Genomic DNA, 25,981 nt, shown 5'->3' on the forward strand with positions numbered 1-25,981 from the left:
CAGAAGAGCCCCTCAAAGATGTGTTTGTGGTTACTTTGCGTAAGTCCTCCTCATAAGTCTTCTGGCTCACCCCCAATTTTGTGCCACATCTCAGATACAGGGAGCCCAACAAACAGGGTAATGTCAGCTCCCACACTGGGTCCTCTGCTTATGGGGTGCAGCCCAGTGGGAGCGCAGAGTGGAGCACATCAGTCCTACCTGTGGCGGGCTACAGAGGCTTCATTTAAGATGTGGCACATGCACTGTGCCTTCAGAGTGATAGAAATGCATGGGTCTGTGCAAAGCCAAAGAACTCTCAAACGGGAGGACCCTGAAACTAGAAACTTGCTACTGTTCAGTGTGCTGGGCACAGAGGTTGAGAGTGAGAGCCAAGAAAGGCATCTGTGATTTTCCCAGAGCTGCCTGCACAGCCTGCACAGTGGCTCTGCACTAAGGTTCCTGGCCAGAAGGACAGTGGGGAAGGAGCAGGGGAGGAGCTGTAGAGAAGTGGGAGAGGAGACCCAGAGGTGGTGGGCTCAAGGTCCAGTCTAGGTGGTCAGTTTGGTGGCTGGAAGATTGGGTGTCTCCCACACTCTCCCAGGGACGGCACATTCCTCAGCACATTTTAAATAGCATAGGTGGGGTTTGTGTGAGACCCTGCTTCCCTAAGAATGAAGAACTTTCCCTGGAGGCCAGGACTTTAAAAACTGTTGGCAGAGTTCCTTTCTTGCATATGACTGTTGGTGATGCACATTTGTACCTGATGAAGGTTTTGTTTGGAAAGAGTTGTCTCTCATTGAGTCAAGGCCTTTAGGCTCTGACTCACCCCACTGTTTTGTTTTGTTTTGTTTCGTTCCATTTCCTCTAGTACGTGCTTTCCTCTGTGGTCAGCCATCACTTCCTCCCAGCCCGGAACACACATGGGAGTGACTGGCTTTTCCGAGGACACTGAGGAAGTGTTGATACTGATACCAGTTCCTTTGTGAAAATAAGAATGGTAGTTTTTATCCTTGAGCTTATTGTGTTAAGTCATTGTGGATGTTTTAATCTTCCTTTCCATTGGTTTTCATGCCCTTTTAATCAGGCTTACATAAGTAAGAACACTTATCCATGTGCTTTGCTACATACTTATCTGGAATGCTTGGTTCAAAGGGCAATAAAATAAACACAACCCAGTACAGTTGCATGATTATTTGTTTGATGCAAGCTTGTTTGTTTGACTTCTCTGAAATGACTTATGGAAATATTGGTTTGCTTTCTTCTTCTAGATCCATCCAAGTTAACTGTGAATCAGCTGTGGGCTTTGCTAGGTGACACAGAATCACCTACTGAAAGCTGACCATGAGCTCCTGAAACATTTATTTCATGTGCTTTTAACAAAATGGCTTGCAGGTCTTTCAGGGTAACAGGCTCAAATCATCTATATTTTATAACTTTTACCAAGGGATTTCCTGTTAGCAAACAGCTTATCTCTTGTGCTCTCTGCTGTTCTTGGCTTCATATAAGAAAGCACTAGTAATGTTAGAGGAAGGACTAAATATTTGAAGGCATATTTACTTCAACACCTATTGAGTGGATCAGCTCATGTTTCTGAAAAGCAAAGCAAGGAGGTAGAGTTCTAACACACTCTAGACTTCACAACTTTTGTTCATTTGTCTGCAGCCATATGGTTTAGGCAGGATCATGCTGGCCAGCAGTTTAACCTAAACTGTGACTGTGATCTCCCTTCCAAAGAGTACCAGTCACATGCGCTAGATGCCATCCTTATAGAACTTTCCAGCTTCTGAAAAGGTTTGTGTGAAGGAAACAGAAGGAAGCCATTGCTGCTCTCAGTATACAGTACAGCTATATCTTTAGACTTAGAAGCAGTGAATCGAAACGGGGAATTGGCATCTAGGTAGTATTTGGGACTAGCTTCTTTCCATAGTGACTTTTTGAAATGTGTTTTACTACTTCTCTTAGTATTTTGCATACTCTTCTGAATGTGCTGTGTAGATTGAACCATAATATTTTAGGTTCTAGCTTTTATTCTCTTTGTGAATTCATAAACATTGGTTTTTTTCAGTAACATCTAACTTTGGTAATATTGGTCTTACCTAAAGAACCAAAAACGTTCCAATTTCACCCATGTACTTAAGGTTTTTCTTAGTTTCCTCAGAGCCTAGGAAAAATCAGAACTTTTTGATATCCATTAGGTGATCAAAGTGTGAGCCTATGATATTGCATAGAGAGTAAGAAACTAGCTGCGGTTATATTTCCATTATCTTTGTAAGAACACAAAAGAGCCTTTGGAATGTGGTCAGGAACAGAACACAGGGATAAGGCCATGCATTCGCACATGCCATCTCCCAGGGCCACACCCTGTCACCCTGGGAGCGCCGCTGTTCATAGCCAGCTGGGGTGTGTGCATAATGCTGGCTGCCGACAGGGGCTGAGTTCATGGTTGATTCCTGTGAAACTCTGATCACTGCAGTTCTCAAAACCCTATCTCAGCCCACCAGTGCCGGCACACACACCACAGGCCAGCTCTCTCCTGAAGCACTTGCACAGTCAGGAGGAACCTGGTATGGTTTGATAAGGCTGTACACAGGGGTTGTTAGTCACAAATGCCCCAATTTCTGCATCCAGGCCCTGTGTTTTGATCACACCAGGGTCTTTCATTTCTTTGCTCTCAAAAACCTAGAGTGCACATGTTTGTGAAATAGTCATTTACCTTTCACAGATAAAGCGGTACCCTGCCTTCCTGCACGTATTTCTTTGTATATGCCATTATAACCTATTCCTCTAAGAAAGGTGAATATCCAATTTAGGATTGTCAGGAAAAAAAAAAAGTTGGAAAAACACAGACATGTCCCTCAGTATATGTAAACCAAGTCTCAGATCTCCACAGGAAGCCTCTCGCTGGGGGTACAAGCCCAGCACAGGGTGGACCACAGAACTCAGCCACTCGGGGAGTTCTGCTAGGGCAGGTGCACCAAACCATCAGAGGAAAGGGGCTGTCCTGCCACCTGTGGACTCCCTCAGCAGAGGAGCTCCCCCCAGAAGGGGCAGTGCCCAGTACCAGCCACTTGGAAGTGAGCCGTTGACACCTCTGTTGATCCTGAAATGGCTTCCGCGGAGAGCCACAGTGTTTATGGTATTCAGTGATGCCTCATGTCGCCCCAGAAGCTGCCCTCTCTCTTCACAGACCTTTCTTTGGAATATCTGGGGAAAGATGGAAAGGGGATCTCATGTCTACTCCTCACTTAGCCCCAGCTACAGACTGCTCCCAGATGCATGTAGGGCCTCTGCCACAAACCATGGTCTAGAAATCTCAGCCATCACCTCCACCTGACAGTGCTCTCCCTCCCGCCCTCCTCAAGCTCTCCCTGCCACCCAGCACCCCAAGATGAGGCTGGAGGCATGGGAGTGATCAGGGGCAATTATAGCTGGAAGGGAGACCTTAAAGCTGGGCACAAAGTGCAGTCACGCACTGTGTGACGACGTTTTGGTCACTGATGGACCACATGTATGATGGTGGTCCCAGTGATTATTACTGTACTTTTCTGTGTTTAGATACACACATACTTCCCATGGGGTTACAGTTGCCTATAGCGTTCAGTACAGTAACATGCTGTGCAGATTCGCAGCCTAGCAGCAGTGGGCTACACCCTGTAGTGTAGGAGTGTAGTATGCTGTGTCACCTAGGTCCATATAAGTACATTCTGTGATGTTCACAGTGCAACAAAATTGCCTGACAATACAGTTCTCAGAATGCGTCCTGTTACTAAGAGACATATGACTGTATGACGGGTCCCAGAGTCCAGTGAAGAAAACAACCACATCAGGGCACTCTCAAGTTCCCAATTCTCTTCCCCATTTCGAGACTGGCCCTCTGTCCTCCCAGTGGAGATCCTAGGTTTCAGTCCTGCCCCTAGGAAAGCCCCACCCTTACTCATAGGCGGCTTTCTCCAGGTTTAACCCCCTTTCCCTCAGCAGGACCACCTGTAGAGTCCAGGGATGCACATGGGTTGCTGGGACTGAGGAGCTGTCAGCGCAGCCCAGGCGTGACCCCTGCTCGTTCTCTCTGCCTCCTTCCCAGAGGTAGCTGATTTGGACACCCACGTACACACATGTACACACCTACACACAACTTTGAAAAAGCCTGTTTCTCAGACACCGTGCAGCAACCTGAATCCCTACCAAGGAAGATAAACCTTTTCATGAGAATGAGGCCACCTGCAGAGACCCAGCCCACAGTGGCATCTCCTTTTTCTCTATTGTGAGGGAACATTTAAGTTTCTCAGATCTGGTATTGCTGGCTCCATGTGCAAAGCCAAGACTCCCTGAGTTCTCAAGATATCTTTCCTTCCTTCCCTTTCCTTTCCCTTCCCCTTTCCTCCTTTCTTCCTCTTTATTTCCCTTCCTTCTTCTTTCCTTCTTGCTTTCTCTTTTGCTTCCTTGCTCCTCTCCCGCCTTTCTTCCTTCCTTCTTTCTTTTTAAAGTATTTTATCTCCGATTGCTTTCAGGAAGAGAGGAGTGGCCATCAGCCAGAAGCAAAGGCACTTCCTTCAAACAAAAATGATTTAAACCAGGTCTTCTACTCTCCTAGCTAGAAAGAAGCAGGCGAATCCTTGAAATCACAACTTCCTCAGAATCCTCAGGCAGGACTCCCTGGACTCCAGAGCCAGAGAGAGCTCCCTTGTCCATGGCAAGCCGCAGGAGCCTGGGGGAGAAGGTGTCTTCCTAGAACAGAAGCTCTTTGAGGGATGAATTTAATGTTGTATAATATTTTTTGTTTGGTTGGTTGTTTTGTTTGTTTTAGAACTTTGTCACATTTAATTTTTTTTATTTCAATATGTTTTTGGGGAACAAGTGGTGTTTGGTTACATGAAGAAGTTCTTTAGTGGTAATTACTGAGATTTTAGTGCACCCATCACCTGAGCACTGTGCACTGTACCCAGCGTGTGGTCTTTTATCCCTCACTCCCCTCCCATCCTTTCTCCTGTGTCCCCAAAGTCCACTGTATCATTCTTATACCTTTGCCTCCTCATAGTTTAACTCCCACTTATGAGGGAGGACATGAGATGTTTGGTTTTCCATTCCTGAGTTACCTCAGCTGATGTCTCCAGTGGTCTCCAGTTCCATCCAGGTTGCTGCAGATGCCATTATTTCATTTCTTTTTGTGGCTGAGTAGTATTCCATGATATATACACCACATTTTCTTTATCTACTCGTTGGTTGATGGGCATTTGGGCTGGTTCCATATTTATGCAGTTGCAAATTGTGCTGCTGTAAACATGCATGTACAAGTATCTTTTTCGTATAATAATTTATTTTCCTCTGGGGAGATGCCTAGTATTGGGATTGCTGGATCAGGGTAGGTCTATTTTTAGTTATTTAAGGAATCTCCACACTCTTTTCTATAATGGTTGTACTAGTTTACATTCCCACCAACAGTGTAAAAGTGTTACCTTTTCACTGTATCCATGCCAACATTTATTACTTTTTATTTTTTGATTATGGCCATTCTTATAGGAGGTATTGCATTGTGGTTTTGATTTGCATTTCCCTGATCATTAGTGATGTTGAGCATTTTTTTCTTTTTTTTTTTTTTGAGACGGAGTCTCGCTCTGTCGCCCAGGCTGGGATGCAGTGGCCAGATCTCAGCTCACTGCAAGCTCCGCCTCCCGGGTTTACGCCATTCTCCTGCCTCAGCCTCCCAAGTAGCTGGGACTACAGGCGCCCGCCACCTCGCCCAGCTAGTTTTTTGTATTTTTTAGTAGAGACGGGGTTTCACCGTGTTAGCCAGGATGGTCTCGATCTCCTGACCTCGTGATCCGCCCGTCTCGGCCTCCCAAAGTACTGGGATTACAGGCTTGAGCCACCGCGCCCGGCCATGAGCATTTTTTCTTATGCTTGTTGTCCATTTTTATATCTTATTTTGAGAATTGTCTATTCATGTCCTTAGCCTACTTTTTGATGGGATTTTTTTTTTCTTGCTGATTTCTTTGTAGATTCTGGATATTAGTCCTTTGTTGGTTGTATATATAGATTGTGAAGATTTTCTCCCACTCAGTGGGTTGTCTGTTAACTCTGCTGATTATTTATTTTGCTGTGCAGAAGCTTTTTAATTTAATTAAGTCCCATCTATTTATCTTTATTTTTGTTGCATTTGCTTTTGGGTTCTTGGTCATGAAGTCTTTGCCTAAGCCAGTGTCTAGAAGGGTTTTTCTGATGTTATCTTCTAGAATCTTTATGGTTTCAGGTCTTAGATTTAAGTATTTGATTAATCTTGAGTTGATTTTTGTGTAAAGTGAGAGATGAGGATCCAGTCTCATTCTTCTACATGTGGCTAGCCAATTATCCCACCACCATTTGTTGAATAAGGTGTCCTTTCCCGCTTTATGTTTTTGTTTGCTTTGTCGAAAATCAGTTCACTGTAAGTATTTGGCTTTATTTCTGGGTTCCCTATTCTATATGATTGGTCTATATGCTTTTTTTTATGCCGGTACCATGCTGTTTTGGTGACTGTGGCCTTATCATATAGTTTGCAGTCGGGTAATGTATGCCTCAAGATTTGTTCTTTTTGCTTAGTCTTGCTTTGGCTATGCAGGCTCTTTTTTGGTTCCATATGAATTTTAGGATTTTTTTTTTTTTTTTTTTTTGTAGTTCTGTAAAGAATGATGGTAGTATTTTGATGGGAACTGCACTGAATTTGTAGATTGCTTTTGGTGGTATGGTCATTTTCACAATATTGATTCTACCCATACATGAACACAGGATGTGTTTCCATTTGTTTGTGTCATCTGTGATTTATTTCAGCAGTGTTTTGTAGTTTTCCTTGTAGAGGTCTTTCACCTCCTTGGTTAGGTATATTCCTAAATATTATGCTTTTTTTTTTCTTTTTTTTTTTTTTTTGAAGCTATTTTAAAAGGGGTTGAGTTCTGTATTTGATTCTCAGCTTGGTCGCTGTTGGTATATAGCAGGGCTACTGATTTGTGTACATTAATTTTGTATCTGGAAACTTTTCTGAATTCATGTACCAGTTCTAGGAACTTTTTGGATGAGTCTTTAGGGTTTTTTAGGTATATGATCATGTCATCAGCAAACAGCAGCAGTTTGATTTCCTGTTTACCGATTTGGATGCCCTTTGTTTCTTTCTCTTGTCTGATTGCTCTGGCTAGGACTTCCAGTACTATTTTGAATAGAAATAGTGAAAGTGGGCCTCCTTGTCTTGTTCCAGGGGGAATGCCTTCAGCTTTTTTCCCTGTTCAGTAAAATGTTGACTGTGGTTTGTCATGGATGGCTTTTATTACCTTAGGGTATGTCCCTTCTATGCTGATTTTGCTGAGGGTTTTAATCATAAAGCGATGCTGGATTTTGTCAAATGCTTCTTCTGCATCTATTGAGATGATCATTTGATTTTTGTTTTTAATTCTGTTTATGTGGTGTATCACATTTAGTGACTTGCGGATGTTAAATCATCCCTGCATCCCAGGTATGAAACCAGGGATTTTTGTTTTTTATTTGATTTATGTGGTATATCACATTTATTGACTTGCAGATGTTAAACCATCCCTGCATCCCTGGTATGGAACCCACTTGATCATGGTGGATTATCTTTTTTTCTTTTTTTTTTTTTTTTGGGATGGAGTCTCGCTCTGTAGCCCAGGCTTGAGTGCAGTGGTGCGATCTCGGCTCACTGCAAGCTCTGCCTCCCATGTTCACGCCATTCTCCTGTCTCAGCCTCCCAAGTAGCTGGGACTACAGGTGCCCACCACCACGCCCAGCTAATTTTTTTGTATTTTTAGTAGAGACAGGGTTTCACTGTGTTACCCAGGATGGTCTTGATCTCCTGACCTCGTGATCCACCCGCCTCGGCCTCTCAAAGTGCTGGGATTACAGGCGTGAGCCACTGCACCCAACCATGGATTATCTTTTTGATATGCTGTTGTATTCTGTTAGCTACTATTTTGTTGACAATTTTTGCATCTGTGTTCAAGGATATTGGTCTGTAGTTTTCTTTTTTTATGTCCTTTCCTGGTTTTGGTATTAGGGTGATACTGGCTTCATAGAATGATTTAGGGAGGATTCCCTCCTTCTCTATCTTTTGGAATAATGTCAGTAGGATTGTTACCAGTTCTTTGAATGTCTGATAGAATTCAGCTGTGAATCCATCTGGTCCTGGATTCTTTTTTTGTTGGTAACTTTTTAATTACCATTTCAATATCACTGCTTGTTATTGATCTGTTCAGAGTTTCTATTTCTCCCTTGTTTAAACTAGGAGGGTTGTATATTTCCAGGAATTTATCTGTCTCCTCTAGGTTTCCTAGTTTATGCACATAAAGGTGTTCATAGTAGCCTGAATGATCTTTTGTATTTCTGTGGTATCGTTTGTAATATCTCCCGTTTGATTTCTAATTAAGCTTATTTGGATCTTCTCTTTTCTTAATCTCACTATTAGTCTATCTTTTCAAAGAACCAGCTTTTTGTTTCATTTATCTCTTGTATTTTTATTTGTTTGTTTATTTCATTTAGTTCTGCCCTGATCTTGGTTATTTGGTTTCTTCTGTTGGGTTTTGGTTTGGTTTGTTCTTGTTTGTCTAGCTTCTTGAGATGTGACCTTAGATTGTCTTTTTGTGCTCTTTCAGACTTTTTGACATAGGCATTTTGTGCTGTGAACTTTCTTCTTAGCACCACCTTTGCTGTATCTGCACCACCTTTGCTGTATCCCAGAGGTTTTGATAGGTGGTGTCACTATTATTCAGTTCAAAGAATTGTTTAATTTCCATCTTGATTTCATTGTTAACCCAATGATCATTCAGGAGCAGGCTATTTAATTTCCATGTATTTGCATGGTTTCAAGGGTTTCTTTTGGAGTTGATTTCCAGTTTTATTCCACTGTGGTCTGAGATAGTACTTGCCATAATTTCAATTTTCTTAAATTTGTTGAGACTTGTTCTGTGGCCCGTTGTATGGTCTGTCTTGGAGAATGTTCCATGTACTCATGAGTAGAATGTATATTCTGCAGTTGTTGAGTAGAAGGTTCCGTAAATATCCATTAAGTCCATTTGTTCTAGGGTATAGTTTAAGTCCGTTGTTTCTTTGTTGACTTCCTGTCTTAATGACCTGTTTAGTGCTGTCAGTGGAGTACTGAAGTCCCCCACTATTATTTTGTTGCTGTCTATTTCATTTCTTAGGTCTAGGAGTAATTGTTTTATGAATTTGGGAGATCTAGTGTCAGGTACATATATATTTAAGATTGTGATATTTTCTGGTTGGACTATTTCTTTTATCATTATATCATGTCCCTGTTTGTCCTTTTTAACTGCTATTGTTTTAAAGTTTGTTTTGTCTGATATAAGACTAGCTACTCCTGCTTGCTTTCGGTGTCTATTTTCATTGAATATCTTTGTCCACCCCTTCACCTTAAGTTTATGTGAGTTCTTTGAGTCCTTATTTGTCAGGTGAGTCTCCTGAAGGCAGCAGATACTTGGTTGGTGAATTCTTATCCCTTCTGCCATTCTGTATCTTTTAAGTGAAGTATTTAGCCATTTACATTCAACATTAGTGACATGGGTTGACTGTGTCCTGGCCCAGATCTCGTCTTGAATTGTAGTTTCCATAATCCCCATGTGTCATGGGAGGGCCCAGTGGGAGCTGTTTTTATCATGGGGGCAGTTACCCTCATGCTGTTCTTCTTATGGTGGCAGGTGAGTTCTCATGAGATCTGATGGTTTTATAAGGGGCTTGTTCCCCTTTGCTCGGCATTTCTCTCTCCTGCCACCATGTGAAGAAGGACGTGTTTGCTTCCCCTTCCCCCATGATTGTATGTTTCCTAAGGCCTCCCCAGCCGTGGAGAAATGTGAGTTAATTAAACTTCTTTCCTTTGTAAATTATCCAGTCTTGGGCACTTCTTCAGAGCAGTGTGAGAATGGATTAATGCAATTAGTATTGAGATGTGAGGTACTCTTCTATTCATCTTGCTATTTGTTGCCTGAATGCCTTGTTTTTTTCATTGTGGTGGTGTTTTTTAGGTCCTGTGAGATTTATACTTTAAGGAGGTTCTATTTTGATGTATTTTGAGGATTTATTTCAAGATTTAGAGCTCCTTTTAGCAGTTTTTGTAGTGTTGGCTTGGTAGTGGCGAATTCTCTCAGCTTTTGTTTATCTGAAAAAGACTATCTTTCCTTCATTTATGAAGCTTAGTTTCGGTAGATACAAAATTCTTGGCTAATTGTTTTGTTTAAGGAGGCTAAAGATAGGACCCCAATCCCTTCTAGCTTGTAGAATTTCTGATGAGAAATCTGCTGTTAATCTGATGGTTCCTTTATAGGTTACCTGATGCATTTGCCTCACAGCTCTTAAGATTCTTTCCTTCATCTTGACCTTACTAACCTGATGACTACGTCCCTAAGTGATAATCTTTTTGTGATGTATTTCCCAGGTGTTCTTTGAGCTTCTTGTATTTGGATGTTAGATTTCTATCAATTTTGGAGAAGTTTTCCTCAATTATTCCCTCAAATATATTTTCCAAACTTTTAGATTTCTCTTCTCCCTTGAGAACACCAATTATTCTTAGGTTTGGTCATTTAACATAATCCCAGATTTCTTGGAGGCTTTGTTATTTATTTATTTATTTTTATTCTTTTTCTTTGTCCTTGTCAGATGGGGTTAATTTGAAAGCCTTGTCTTTGAGCTCTGAAATTCTTTCTTCTGTTGGTTCAATTCTGTTGCTGAGACTTCCAGTGCATTTTGCAATTCTCTAAGTACGTCCTTAATTTCCAGAAGTTGTGATGGTTTTTTATTTATGCTATCTATTTCACTGGAGATTTTTCCATTCATATCCTGCATCATTTTTTTTTAAATGTCTTTAAGTTGGACTTCATCTTTCTCTGGTGCCTTCTTGATTGGCTTAATAGTCAACCTTCTGAATTCTTTTTCTAGCAGTTCAGAGATTTGATCTTGGTTTGGATCCATTGCTGGTGAGCTAGTGTGATCTTTTAGGGGTGTAAAACAACCTTGCCTCTGCTGTATTACACAGGTCATCAGGAAAGTTGGGGAAAGCCAGCAGCCACAGGCCTTACCCAGCTCCCATGCAGCCCACAGTCCAAAAGGCCAGTCTCCGTCCCACCATGCACCCACAACAGCGCTGAGTTTATTTCTGGGGCTGAGAACTTTCCCCGGGCTACATGCCTCCCAGCCGAGAAAGCAAGCCGACTTAGTTCCTGGCTGTCCCACAGAGCCTGCGGCGGCAGTCCACCTCCTTCAAAGGGTCTGTGGATTCTCTTGGCTTTCCTGGTATGTTCCTACAGTAGTTCTTGGAGCAAAAGTTCATGATGTGGGTCTCCACGCGCTGCTCTGTTTGCCCGAGTGGAAGCTGCAGGTTAGTCCTTCCTTCTGTTCGCCATTTTCAAGTTCAGGGCTCACTCCTCACTGCTTCTAAGTTCTCCAATTGCAAAAGCACATTCAATATTTTTAATAAAAAAAGGCATATGCTTTAAATATTATCCAGTTTATTATTAACTGTACCCCATTAAAATGTGTAACCTGGAGGAAAAAGAATGGAAAGACAGTCCCTTGGTGGTTCATGCTGTGTGTGCCCCGGATGTGTTTTGATGGCCTTTTGTCACCAACTGGGACAGCATTGTGTCACTTGAGTTCTAGATTTGTGAAAATACTGACTGGCTGCCGTGTGTGCTCAAGATCCTGTAGCATAGCAGTGAGGAGTGTTCAGTGACATTTTCATCAACCTGTATTTAGTGATCAGTATTGGTTACAGGGACTGCCACTCAGGAAGGGCTATAGGTAATGGAAAATTAAAGTGAAATGAAAGGTGTTGGGGAGAAGCAGTAATTAATCCTGCTTGCTGAGGTTTATAGGTGGGAATGAGTAAAAATTAACTTTTCTGAGGGAAAATGATGTCAAGTGAATAAAGCTAGAATCCCTGCCTAACACTTACTGTGTTGTTCCTACACAAAAATCAAGCATAGTCAAGTCAACCATCCATGGCTCTAGCTTCACCCAGGTTCTATAGAAGGGGTGCCTAGTGCCTGCAATTCTGACGACTCACAGCCATCAGCACCCAGGGGTAGCCCTTCTCAACTGGCCAGCAACAGGGCCCTGCTCTTGGGGGAAGGGTACATGGTAATCTTTTGTGCAGTGAGGGGATATAGAATTTAAAAAATCATAATGTTGTAATTATCAATTTTGTTTTATTCATAGTAGTAATATTGAAATTTTAAATGACATTATAGAGGATATAGATATTTGCATTTATCAAAGGGCTATACAGTGTTCAGATGTGGGGAAAACTGCCCTGGGAAAGATTATAAAGCTGATGGGAAACATTTATACTTTCTCTGTGGCCTGCAGTTGTGGCTGCATTTTATAAGGATCTGTTTTCACCTTGGTGATGGACTTGGTGTTTCTGAAGAATGGAACCAATCCCCTCTGCCACCACCAGGGGTCCTTTGATGCCTGGGTGCCTCCTTTACCTTCCCAGGTGTGCAGAAAGTGGGTGCAGAGCTTCTCTGGGCAGAGAAGGAGCTCACCCTTTGGCAGCTGCTCCTACTCATCCCACTTTCACTTTCCTTGTGGCCACTGGCAGTGTTTTCTTAGATTAAAGTTGTTCTCCCTTTATAGTTAACACTAACATTTACTAAGTTGTGTTGAAACTGATGTGGGCAGTGGACTGTCTCCTACATTTCATTTAGTGGGCTCTTACCTCATCCTTTAACTTTCTAAACTGAGTTTCTTTCTCATGCCACAGTGAAATTGTGTCCCCTCATACTCCATGAGTCGGGACTCCAGTGGGAGGCTGGACACTGGATTACCTCTGACCACCAAGGCATCTTAGATGGCCACCGCCACCACTAAGCCACCCAGCTCAGGGTCCTTTTAGAGACTCTTTGATTTTGAGAGTGCTTATTTCTATTCTTTGGGCTTTTAAACTTTTGTGTCATGCCTTGATCTAACCAAACTGTCAAGGTTTCAGTTCCTGGATCTGTAAATGTCACCTAGCCATGGCTTTCACTGAAGGAACCTGCGGAGGGTTTCTTTGGAGCAGCCACTTGTGCTTGGTGTCTGCTGGCCTGGCCACACCTCCTCTCCCGGCCTGAACCTGAGCCCTGGCTCTCTAGCTATCAACATGGAACCTGCAGATCAAAGATGAGGGCTGGCTAGATGGTCATCTTGGCCTTGGATGGTCACAACCTCTCTGGATCTCATCTCTCAAGGGCCCCAGGTGACCTGTGTGGCAACATAGGGGACTCTCTGGCTTGTGAAAGAGCAATGCTGCTGCCCTCCTTGGCTCCAAGGGCTTCCAGACAGGAAAGTAGTTATTCCTGAAGGACTTGGCACCCTTCCTCCCAGGCAAGGAGGAGGGAACACCTTCCTGAAAAAGTGATGCTGTGGGCCTTGTGCGGGGGCTTACACCTGTAATCCCAGTGCTTTGGGAGGCCAAGGTAGACAGATCACTTGAACCAGGAGTTTAAGACAAGCCTGAGCAACATGGTGAAAACCCATCTCTACAAAATATACAAAAAATGAGCTGGGTGTGGTGGCACACTCCAGCCTCCCAGCTACTCAGGAGGCTGAGGTGGGAGGATCACCTGAGCCTGGGAGGTCCAGGCTGCAGTGAACTGTGATTGCGCCACCACACTCCACTTCAGCCTGGGTGACAGAGTGAAACCCTGTCTCAAAAAAAAGTAATTTAAATATTGTTTTAAAAAAGAAGTGATGCTATGTAAGTCTTGTCCAAGAAATATCTCCTCCAGATCAGATGCTCTTGGTCATCTAGATGACCTGAACAATTGGGACAATGTCCCAGTAACATCACTGAATGTGTCAGTGTCATGGGGCCGAGGATAATACGCAAGAAGATTGTAGATCTCGCTGGCTTCTGAAACAGCTCACCGCCATCTTACAGCAGAACCTGGGTGGAAGATCTCCTCTTTGCATTTCTGTTTGCAAAATAACATCACAGCTGTAGATCTAGTTACAGTGAAACTAGACAGAAGCCATGCCAAAGTTATTTTAAAAAGAAACTTCATTCTTTGCCCTATGATTTGGAGGCAAACTGGTTACATGTTATTTTTACATTACTATTTGAATACTAAAAAATATGAAAATTTCCCCCTTTCTCCGAATTGGTGTCACCTTCATTGTCTTTTTGGTCCTCCCATCTGGGAACATCACTCCCATGTCTTCCTCACTCTTTGTTGCCCTCTTACCTATGTTGCCATAATACACATAGTTGATGGTCGTTCCAGAAGTAATTGTAGCTTTTGTAAATATTTATATTATTTCCTTAAGATTAGTCATAGTTTGCTTTTGATGTTAGGGACTTTGATTCTTTTTATTTACAATTATACCTCTACTTTACAAGTGTCAAAATACTGCCCCCATCTCAGCCTCAGGCCACTGCTCTAGGACCCTTGGTCGATGTCCGCAGTACACCCCCAGCCCACTGTTCTCCATGCTCGTATCAGGATGTTTCAAAAAACCGTCCATTCAATTCAGCCTTTTAAGCAACATCTGTTGCCAGCTTTTTCTCTTCATCCAGTGGAGGAGACATGGCTTATTTTAACCTTTCTTGTTCCTGAATAATTGATTAATGTTTCTGCTCCCTTTTATGTGTTTAGTAAACTGCAGTCCCTTGCAGATTGAGGTTTCTAGTCCTGCCATGCTCTTTGTTGGCGGTGCTCTTCAGCAGCTCTCCATCCCAGCCAGATGGTGACAAGAGGCCATCAGAACACATCTGGGGCACACACAGCACTGAACCACCAAGGGACTCCTTCCATTCTCTTTCCTCCAGGTCACACGTTTTAATGGGGTGCAGTTGGTAATAAGTTGGATAATATTTAAAGCATATGCCTGTTTTTTATTTATTAAAAATATTGAATGTGACAAAGTTGTAAAAACAAACAAAAATAAACAAACAAAAAATATTATACGGCATTAAATCCATCCCTCAAGGAGCTTCTGTTCTAGGAAAACACCCTTCTCCCCCAGGCTCCTGTGGCTTGCCATGGGCAAGAGGGGAATAAACTGTGCTGTTGCTCTCTCTGGCTCTGGAGTCCAGGGAGTCCTGCCTGAAGATTCTGAGGAAGTTGTGATTTCAAGGATTCACCTGCCTCTTTTAGCTAGGAGAGTAGGAGACCTAGTCTAAATCATTTTTGTGTAAAGGAAGTGCCTCTGCATCTGAGTTTCAGCTGCTTGAGCATTTGTGATTTTGCCAACTGTCTCACTGTGGTTTCCACATTTTCTTGTTCTTGTTCCTGTTGGAAGCCTTTCTTTAAAAAAAAAAATCATCAAGGACTTCTGGATATTTTTTAAAAGTTGATTCTTTTTTTGTGAGATGGAGTTTCACTCTTGTCACCCAAGCTGGAAAGTAATGGTGCGTTCTTGGCTCACTGCCACCTCTAACTCTTGGGTTCAAGTGATTCTGCTGCACTAGCCTCCCAAGTAGCTGGGATTACGGGCACCCACCACCACACCCGGCGGTTTTTTGTTTTTTGGGTTTTTTTTTTTTTTGTATTTTTAGTAGAGACAGGGTTTCACCATGTTGGCCAGGCTGGTCTCAAACTCGTGACCTCAGGTGATCCACCTGCCTTGGCCTCCCAAAGTGCTGGGATCACCAGCGTGAGCCACTGCACCCACCCAAAAAAATGATTCTTGAAGTTTTTTTTGTTTGTTTTTTTGAGACGGAGTTTCACTGTGTCACCCAGGCTGGAGTGCAGTGGTACAATCTCAGCTCACTGCAACCTCTGCCTCCCGGGTTCATGTGATTCTCCTGCCTCAGCCTCCCAAGTAGCTGGGATTACAGGTACCTTCCACCACGCCCGGCTAATTTTTGTGTTTTTAGTAGAGACAGGGTTTCACTATGTTGGCTAGGCTGGTCTTGAACTCCTGACTTCAAGTCATCTGCCCACCTCGGCCTCCCAAAGTGCTAGGATTATAGGCGTGAGCCAGCATGCCCGGCTGATTCTTAAAGTTTTAAACACTCTTTAATATCTTGCTGAAATGTGTGCATATAGATCAAGATAAGGTTAACCTAGTGTATCTGGAGCCAGGCTGCCATGGTTTCAGAGATTTAGCAGAAAAAATCTGAGCCAGGTGTAACAAGACAAAATTGGATTCACACCAATAATTCAGAGATACTTGCAAGACCTCGTGGATTGGAAGTGTGATCCAGTTGAATCTGAATCTCAAAGCACAGGTGACTCCGGTGGACAGTTGGGTGATATTATTATAGTACAGAAATGAAACGTCTAGATCCGACATCAGGGCAGGGGCAGGGCAGCCTGCAGGTTAGGAGCCAGCTCTGGAGCCAGACGGCCTGGGCTAAAACCTGCTATATAACCTGGTGCAAGTTTCTCAACCTTTCTGTGCCTCTGTTTTTTCTTTAAAATGATAATGGTATGTCTCTCATAGGGTGGTTATGAGGAGTAAATCAAATGTGCATAGCGTTTAGAACAGTGCCTGGCATGCAGTGTGATGTAAGTGTTGGTCACTATAAATTTAAATTATACACAGGTAATATAGCAGACATTAAAAGTCATATCAACAAAGGAGGTAAAAAAGAGGTGTTGCTGTACAAGAGCGATTAGAAATGCAGGAAATGGGGAGGTAAGTGGCCAAGATTGGCATGAACCTGGCACAGGGAATCCTAGGAAGCATAGGACTGATACCCAGACCCAGGGCCTGAGCCCTACAGCCTGCAGGAACCATCTAGATGGGTGCGTCCACTCCGTGCTGCAGCCTGGGGGTTATGCAGAAGGGTCTGTTGGATTAGTTACTAGGTGATTTCATGTATATTTGGAGTATTCATAACTTGGAGAAAATACCAGTGCCCACTGATAGAACATGAAAGGACAGAGGGGATGAGCAGCCCTGGTGAGGGCTCGCTGCCCCTGACGACTTTTCCTAGACCCAGGGAGGTTGGTCCGTTTTGCTTGGTCATTTTGTGTTAGCATCCAGCTCTTTCTGGCCACCTGTGGAACCTCATGACCTGTAGCATTGGCAGGTGTGTGAGGAGTCCGACAGCCCAGATTTGGGAGGTGGCTGTAGTTAATCAGACATGACTAGCTCCCTGTTCCGGAAGCGTCAGAATAAGTGTGTGCCTGGGGATGGCTGGAAAGCCAACCTCTGGCTTCTGTGGGCTCCTCACTCTCCATGGGAAGTAATTTGCAGTCTCAAAATATCTCCTTTCAAAGTCCTTTAACTTCTGTTTTGGGAAATTTTGCTCTGAAACCCAGATGTGCAGAGAAAACAGGGCTCAAAAGATCATTTGAGAAACAGACATTACACCTTTGTTTCCCCTTTTTGAACTGACATCCACCCACCCCACGGTCAGCTCATGCAGTTAACGGACTGTGTCATAGACTCCCTCATACGTCTCCTGTTGCGTGAGCGGGAGCCTTTCTGGAGTGGGGATTTGATTTTCTTGGAGGAGTCTTTGTTTCTAGCTGGGACCAAGCTGGTAATTTGGCACTGTCCTTCTCCCACACAGCTGTAACTGCAGATCACCTTACCCTTCACCAGAGCCACATCTGAGCTTGCTAACCATGATTTCTGTCACACTTCCCCGCCACCCCCACCCCTGACCCTCACCTAGCTTGAGCTTGCTAGCCATGATTTCTGCCACCCACCCCTCACCCAGCTTCTGAGTCAAAACCTTAGGCTGGGACCCAAATCTGTACTGTTACCAGGGCAGGTAGCTGTTGGGAACCCTGAAACCCGGTGCTTCTGACATAAAGCCCATGCTACTGGTGTGTTTTCTGTGATCCCATATATGGGACTGGCCAATTCGTGGGCCATAGCGTGATGCTGACTTCAAGAACTTGAGTATGTGTTACGTGAGAAAAGAGGCTTTTCTCTTTCATACACATGAAAAAAGAGGCTTTACAAGTTCATCAGAATTACACTGAGGTTACTGGCTAAATTAGAATTTCTCTGGCTGCTACTGCAGGCTGCAAGCTGGTCCCTCTTCCAGTTTTCATGGAGCATCAACTCAGTGCCAGGCACTGTCATAGGCCCTGGGGTCTAGTCATGGCCCTGCTCTCTGGATACCACATACCAGGAAGGATACAACATTTAAGACAGAAAAAAAATCTGCAAATAAACAATGAATAAACCAGATGGTAATGAGAGGAGTGCAGGAATGGAAATAGAGGAATGGGATGGTGACGGGGAGGAGGAAATAGAGGGATGAGGAAGAGACAGGCTGAGGACTGAGTGGCAGAAAGGAGTTGCCAGCAAAGCTCAGGCAGGGCAGGCAAGCCTGGGTGGAGGGAGCTGGTGGCTGGAGCAGAACCAAGGCTGGAGTGCAGGGCAGCAGGGTATGAGGATGAGAGACAAGAAGGGATGAACTGCAGTCCCCAGCGTGGTGGGGACCTTGGAGTGGCATATACAGCCCTCCATTTAAAACCCTGCTTGGGCAGCCTTGGGACAAGAGTGGGACGGTCTGGGGTGCAGTCTCAGTGCAGGCAGGGGCACAGCCTTGAGGAGGGAGGCAGGAGCAGTGGGTGTGTGACAGGTAGAGGGGCTGGACCGGGGGAGCAGGCATCCGCAGAGATGGCCAAAGTTCCACGGTCTGAGATGCTGGCTGGTGGTGGCACTGCTTCCTGAGATGGGGACAACTGGGAGAAAGACTGGCTGGGTTGGGAGGTAGGAGGTGGAGCACTGGCACTTGTGGTTGCCCGCAAGTCTTACATTTTTACATTTTGTCAAGTATTAAAATGAAGCAACAGTCAGAGGGAGAGGTGGGTGTAACTCCCTCCAGGACTGCCTGGTGGGCTGCTGCAGGCACCTTCTTGCCCCTCTACTCACTGCTGTTGTGGCTGGTTAGAGCCTTATGGCATCACCAAGCCCAGACAGCCTTGGACTTTTTAATCATTGTATGATGATATTTTCAGAACACTGTTTGAAGTAAACTTTCCAATAGAGATAACGAATAAAGTCTTTGTGAAAATAGGTGCTTCAGAAGCCCCGCTCTCCTTTTTTGTCTGAATTGTCAGGCTTGATTTTTGCCCTGACTCTAGTTGTATGTCCTCAATAAGCTGTGTAGCCTTCTGAGTCCCCAGGGCCATGTCAGTGACACCTGTAGAGAAGCCGGTGCTTGTGGTTGCAAGGCGTGAATAAGGGGTGTGTGCACAGCCTGAGTGGAGGAGGCTCGAAGTTGATCCTCCCTTCTTCCCTGCCATTCCCTTCTCAGGGAGACTTGGAGGGTGGCTTCGTTTCAGGCAGTGGCTCTCCGCCTCACCTGCATGTTAGAATCACTTGGGAAGCTTTGAAAAGTCCCTGTGCCCAGGCCACACTTAGGTGCATTAAATCAGATTTTGGGTGGGGGAGTAGGAGTGAGTAATCATGATGCTCTGTTCTCAGGCCTGCACACCTAAGGCTAGGGTGGCTCAGGGGAGCCAGGTGCTGCTGCTGGGCTGAACTGGCCTGAGAACTCCATTCCCAGACACCCTATGTGGCCACCAGCCTGGCTCCATCCCAGCCACTGCACCCTGCACTCAGAGGACACGAACGGTGAGGCCACTGGTGAACAGTAACTGGTGACACATGGGATTTTCTATCCTTCAGTCAAGGGCTCCCCAGACAGATTCCTTCTGTAGGTCGTGGTTTGGGAGGGGGACAGGGGTGAGAAGGGGTAATGGAGTAGTTGCTAGTAGGTTTCAAATTGAGCAGGAGATGTAATCAAATGGTAGTGATTCCCTGAATGCTATGAATAGAAGGATCCTAAAGTTTATTGTGGGCTCAGCCAGACGGAGTCTCTGCTACAAGGCTGGGAGGGAGAAGGGGCCATTTCAGGTTCATGGTGTCCACCGTGGTTATCACAAGTCTATGGAGTCCACCGTGGCCATTCCAGGTCTGTGGGAAGCGTTGCAGTTCTCAGAAAGTTTTCTGTACTTCTCCAAAGAGAAAAGGGGATCCAGTCACACAGTCTTCCTCAGGTCAAGCTGTGCATTTGGCCAACACACTTAATGACTGGGTTCCTATTATAATCATTAGTAATCATGATGCAAAAAATTAGTGCTTTTTAAAGAATAATTTGGAGCATGGGTGTTTTAATGAGTCACAAGTTAGGGGAAAATTCCATTCTCTCTCCATTTTGATACTTTTTTGGAGAAGTTGTCAGCTCTATTATCTTGCTTATATTTTTATGAAGGTTTTAATTTAAGGATCCCCAAAGAAGCCAGGTTTTTTTTAAGGGGATAATGTTGCTCACTCCCACCCCACCCACCCTCCAGCCAGGTTTGTTAAGGAGAAGAAGCCAAAGAGCTGAGCTGCCAGAGGCAGCCTGGTGCCTAGGCACTGTCCCAGCCCACTCAGCCAGCGCCTGCAGTATGGCCTGGGAGAAACCTGTTTCACCCCTTGTGGCCCAAGCTTGCTTGTGTGTGAAAGGTGACCGACAACAAATCAGAGATTTGCAAGCCTGGGATAGCCAGTGGAAAAACTCAAGGGCTCGTTAAAAATTCGAGTCTGGGGCCCACTGTAGGGCCTGCATTTAACCAGGTCTCAGGATTCTTAAGTGGCCATGAGACTGACTGTTCTTCAAGTTTCCTTCCTAATCATAAATGTTGTGATCCTGACGTCACTTCTGCCAGTGCTCCCACTTCCCCATCGGGGAGGGTGTGGGAAGTGCTCTTGGACCAGGACTGTGATTAGGGCTCAGCCTCCTCTTCACCAGGAGGGCAGGTTTGCATCACAGTCACTACAGGGAAGACAAATGAGATATTCTTGTTGTAAGTCGCATGACCCCATACTGAGGGTTACAGACTCAGGAGTGGTAGATAGCCATTAGTTTACCTAAGAGAAGCTATCTTAGGGCCAGTGAGCCAGTAATGAGTATCTGTGGCTCTGACTCCATTTGCAGCCAAGGGAGGTAGAGGCCTGCCCCATTTACACAGAAAAGGTGTGGGTGTCAGCCACTGACTTCATGACAACTTAACTTGTCTCAGCAAAGCAGGCTGTTGCAGCTCATTTCCTCCAAATCACTTGGGTTTTTCTTTGGACTTTAGCTGCAGGTTTTAATTTCTGGTTCTGCCATTGGCTTAGGGTCTCCCAGCTGGAGATTGTGGGCACAGGCAACCCAGGGAGTTGAGTTGAGCGCCCCTCCATACCATGGCCGTGGGAGGGACAGTGCCCTTGGAAGGAAATCACCTGGTCTGCCACTGCCCTGTAGAGGCCCTGAGAGCACAGCCTTCCTGTCCCCTCCTGCTCTCCTGGCTGCCAAGTTCGGCTTGAGTCATCCCATGGCCCTGGCCCAACTTGGGGATCACAGAACTCCAGTGAGGCTTGATCATTCATGGCTTTAAAAGAAGCCTTGCTCCAGGGCAGGTGAAGGAAAGAGCAGAAATGTGCAAATGGCTCCTGCCTGGCCTGAGGCAAGGGAGGACTGGAGGGTCCCTGGCCATTCTTTCTACCTTTGCCACCAGCAGTGCAGTTCAGCGCAGATGACCTTGTAACCTCAGATGACCTTGTAACCTCGCGGACATCCTCACGCTCTTAGGTGCTGCCCTGAGCAAGGCAGGCACTGCAGGTAGGAGGAGCCCAGTCGAGTGAGTTCTGAGTTCCTTCCCCGAACTTGGGTGAAGCCCCCAACCCTGGGCCTGAGAGAAGGGGCTGTGGCCCTGAAGAAGCCCCTCATGGGCACATCAGTTATAAGGACAAGTGGGGGGCACCCCAGAAGCAGCCCCAGGAAGTGAGACAAAAGTCACATTGGGTTTGGTCATTCGGAGGAGAAGGCCCATCCACCCTGGCTGCTGTGGAGCAGGGCCCCTCCCAGAGAGCTGCTGGATGCTTCTGTGCCTGACCTCACGGGGCTTCCAGCCACACCTGCCTTGAAAGGAGCCTCAAATGCTCCCATTTTTATTTTCTTCCCCATGTGGAATGCCAGGGAAATGTGGCTGCAAGGTTCTGTGACAAGCTGGGGAATGTTCTGTCTTCATTACTGTTTTAGTTTAGTTAAATTTCCTGGGCACAGTGGCTCATGCCTGTCGTCCCAGCTACTTGGGAAGCTGAGGCAGGAGGATCCCTTGAGCCCAGGAGTTCGAGGCTGCAGTGTGATCACGCCTCTGCACTCCAGCCTGGGCAATAGAGTGAGACCCTCTTTAAAAAAAAAAAAAAGACATTTTAAAAGTCGTATAAGTATTAAATGATAACAGGTAGAAGAGTCTGCCATGAACCTGGGCTGAAATATTATAGTTTTTATTTATGGTGATATTTTATATCTGGAGTTAACAGCATGGGCTTGTGGGAAGACCTGAAATGTTAGTCATGAAAGAGGTTAGCAGATGCAAAAAACTCTGGGGAGACTTTTACAGGGCCTGGCAGTTCAGCCTCTCTAGGTTTGTGAACTATTAATCAAACGATCTCTATCCCCTGGCAGGATGAAGGTTATAGAAATCTTACAGTGGTGGGTCATTTGGACGGGGCATGTCCCTGGGCCCGTGTTAACTCCTGTGTCTACCCCCTACTCCAGGCCTGCTGAAATGCTGTGGCCCCTGCAGAAAGAACCCTCTCACCCCCACTGCTGATAACCTGGTCACCTTGACTCTCCGTAGCCCCCTTTCTTATCAAAAGTCATCTCCTAAGCCCTGCTTCGACATGGATAAGAAAGGGCCAGCCAGTCCCCTCCCCAAGCCAAATGCAGAGGGCTGAGCTTCCAGGAGCCATCACTGAGCTGCCCCATGGGAGACAGGCCAGGCTCAGAAAACAGGAGAATGGTCAGGAGTTGAGAGCGCCTCCCTGAGGTACTGCAGAGCTAAAGGATCCTTAGAAGGGTAAGTTAAAGCAGCAGACAAGGGCTTGTGATAGACAGCCTATGAAAGCGGCTTCTCCCACTGAAAGCCACAGGGAGCACGGTATTGCTTCCAGCCCTGTGTGGCCCTCGGGGCTCTCAAGATGAGTAGCCAGGTACTGGGGGCACCAGCCGTGTTTGCACTCAAGACTTTTGTTTTTCCATAAGTGAATCACTGTTATCGAAAATCTGTTTGAAGCCAACTTCCACAGTATTATAGTTATTCATTTATTCAACAAATAGGGCAGAACTGCAGTGGTGTTTTCTAGCCACAAAACTGAAGTGTCTGGGAGCTTCGGGGCTGGGGTAGGGGAAGGTAGGAGCAGCAGAACTGCCCCTCACACCGCTGCCTGGCTTGTGGGCACAGGCACTCCCTTCTGACACCTCCCTGGAAGTCTCCTATCCTGCCCTCCAGGAGGGCGCCTCTATCTCGATGTCACCCTCACGGAGACTTAATGGGTTGTTCCCAGTGAGGATGGGGGCAGAGGGGTGAGGGCAAGTCCTGTGGCTGTACTAGGGACAAAAGGCTGGTGAGAAACATCTGATGATTTGGGGCATCTGTTCTGTGCCAGGAACTTCGTGGACAACAATACTTGCAGCCACCCTGCAAAATATGCATTCTTGCACTCACTGCAGATTTGGAAACTCCGGCTCAGCGAGGTCAACCTGCCAGGGTCGCTCAGTGCACAGGGGCAAAGCAAGCACTTGGTCCCAAGCCTATGCCCCGTCCTCTCTCAGGCCCTGTCCCCCTATTCCTCTCATCCTGGCCATCCAGGGAGGAGATGCCAGCTGCTTCTCATTTCAGTGTCCTTAAAATCCCTGCTGGTCTGGGCTCACACAGTGTGACATTGCATTTCCACCACACCAACCGTCTGCCATCTCCTCAGAGTCAGACCCAGGGACTTGCTGGAAGCTGCAGGCAGCATCAGAGTCACCACTTCCCTGGGGTCAAAGGCGCTGGCCAGGCTTCCATAGAGAGCAGAGACCTCTGCCACTACTTAGGTGCCACTCCTTAGGCTTCTGTGGCTCACCTGGTGTCCTATTTTCTCTTAACAGCAAATGAAGCTCGTGACTGAGAACCTGAAAGAGGAACCAAAGGAAAGCGGGAAGGAGAAGGCAACCTGAGAGCCCGGTGTGCCCAGCTGCCCTGTTGGCAGAGGCCTGTGTCTGTGCCACACCCACCACGGTGGTGGGGGATGGGTACTCGGGGCAGCATCGTGGCTCCTGAACCCAGACCCAATGCTTAGCCAAATGAAGTAGCTCCCATGTGACAAGCACCCGTCTCAGTTTTGCAGTGGCCCAGCTCAGGATCCTTGGCAGTTCCTGGCAGTTCCCCCAGCCCCACCCTGTCTGTTCCTTCCCAGGCCCCACACACTGCTCCAGCTGCCAACTTTGCTGCAAAGCCACTGCCACCCTTGAGCCTCTCACCATGAGTGAGCCACCAGCTCTCCATGTTCCCCTCACAGCAGTGTCACTCCTGGCCCCACCATGGCCCAGGGACCTGTGGACAGGTTGGGGATGGGGTGTGTACCCACTGTGCTCATCACAGGAGCCTCAGTTGAGAGCGGGGTACGGTAAGACAGTGCTTCCCACGCTGGACCTCTTTCCTGGTTCTCTTTTGCAATATGTTAACAGACCCTTTATCAACATAAACAATAGTAACTGAGCTGTTAAAGGCAACCTCTCTGACTCCTGTTGCCCACATGGGGACTGCAATGGGCTTCCCTGTTCTGAAACAAGCATGGGTGAGGTCACTGAAGGTGGAGCAGTGAGATCAGGAGCCCAGGGGGAGGGGCTTGGCTGGAGGCCAGGCACCAAAGCTTGTAGCTGAAGACTGGGCCATTTTTGAGAACGGCTGCTGCTGGTGGTGCCTGCCTACAGGGACACCAGGGCTTTCAAATGCAGGGTGTACCTATGGTGCCAAGCCAAGGGCCAGCAGCCACTCCTGGTGCCCTTGCCTGGGCTTGGGCTTGCAGAGAAAAGGGCCCTCCTTGCCCAGTGGTGGTGCCCACCTCCCTAGCTGTGTCCATGGACTGCCCTGCATTCACAGGCACAAGCATGCCATGTGCTGCCCACGTATACAGCCCTTCCCACCAGCACTGGCTATCCTGCTGTAGCCAAGATGCTGCAGACCCGTGGGCACCTCCACTCGGACAGCAGCAGATGCCCTGGCCCACCCGGAGAAGGTGAAGAGCAGGGAGGGCAGCCGTGCTTCCTGGTTGGCAGAGGCCTGTTTCCCTCAGCTCAGGAGTCAGGCACCTTGATCCCTCCCCCACCTCAGAGAGGGGGCAGCCTCCTCAAGCCAGCTCAAGCACCACTTGTCTTTGGAGGTCCCGACTCTCCCTGTCTGCCCCTTCATGGGTGTTTGTGTTGGTCCTGCGAGCCCATCCTGTTTTGATGTGTGGACACGCGTCAGTGAGTTTTGCCCCTGCCCTTACATGGGATGAGCCACTCCAGGGCCTTGTTATTCAGTGGTTGTTCAGTGTTTGATGGACAGTTTCTAGAACAGGCTCATGTTTTGAAATGTCAGTGAATGGCAGCCACCAATATAGGCCTGAGTCTTGAGACCCCAGGATCTTTACTCTGTTTCAGCCTGGGTGCCTGTGTTTGCTGGGAAAGGAGAAAGTTGAAATGGCGCCCTTGGCACCAGCTCTTGGTGTCCCCCCATTCCCCAGAGCCCGGCTTTGGGAGTCAGTCGCATGAATGCAGTTGGTTGTGAACCAGTGGGTCCTGGATGCCCGGAACGTCAAGCCACCGAATCACTTGCCGCCTGCCGGGCCGCGGAGCCAGACAGCCTCTTCCCAGCACTGTGACTGTGCCCTTCCCAGAAGCCGCCGATCTGCCCGTCCTCAGCGTCTGATTGGGCACAACTACATGGCTGAGCTAAGCCTTAGCCAGTCACTGAACAGGGGAGAACGGGACCCTCCAATGGGGCCAGACCTCAGGCACAAGGCCACGGGGGAGGGTGGATGTGGAACCAATCGGGTTGTGTCAAGAGGGATATTGGCAGGAGCGGGAGGTTGTAGCGGTTTGCTAGGCTCTAGCTGGCTGGAGGTGTGGCGAGTTCCTCTCTGTATCCCCTGGGCTGTCATGGATGCCATCTAGCAGGCCGCAGGTGCCCAGGACTCAGTGGCATAGTTGGAAGTTGGGGTAGAGGAACAGCGTGTCTGCTGCTCCTCATTCTGTAGCTCCCTCGTACCTAAGTTG

The 25,981-nt window shown here is 46.5% G+C and overlaps 1 protein-coding gene across 2 annotated transcripts in view; it reads left to right on the forward strand.

Annotated features, from left to right (window-relative positions):
- Window positions 1–24,454, forward strand: part of ANO10 (anoctamin 10) — a 243,948-nt gene extending 219,494 nt beyond the window's left edge. For both annotated transcript variants that reach the window (XM_007983848.3, XM_007983847.3), the window contains exon 13: window positions 23,831–24,454. In XM_007983848.3, coding sequence (XP_007982039.1) covers window positions 23,831–23,899 — 69 coding nt within the window. In that variant the 3' untranslated portion in view covers window positions 23,900–24,454. The remainder of the gene's footprint in view (window positions 1–23,830) is intronic.
- The last annotated feature ends 1,527 nt before the right edge of the window (window positions 24,455–25,981 follow it).

Source organism: Chlorocebus sabaeus, chromosome 22 (genome assembly GCF_047675955.1).
Source record: "Chlorocebus sabaeus isolate Y175 chromosome 22, mChlSab1.0.hap1, whole genome shotgun sequence".
Lineage (NCBI taxonomy): Eukaryota > Metazoa > Chordata > Mammalia > Primates > Cercopithecidae > Chlorocebus > Chlorocebus sabaeus.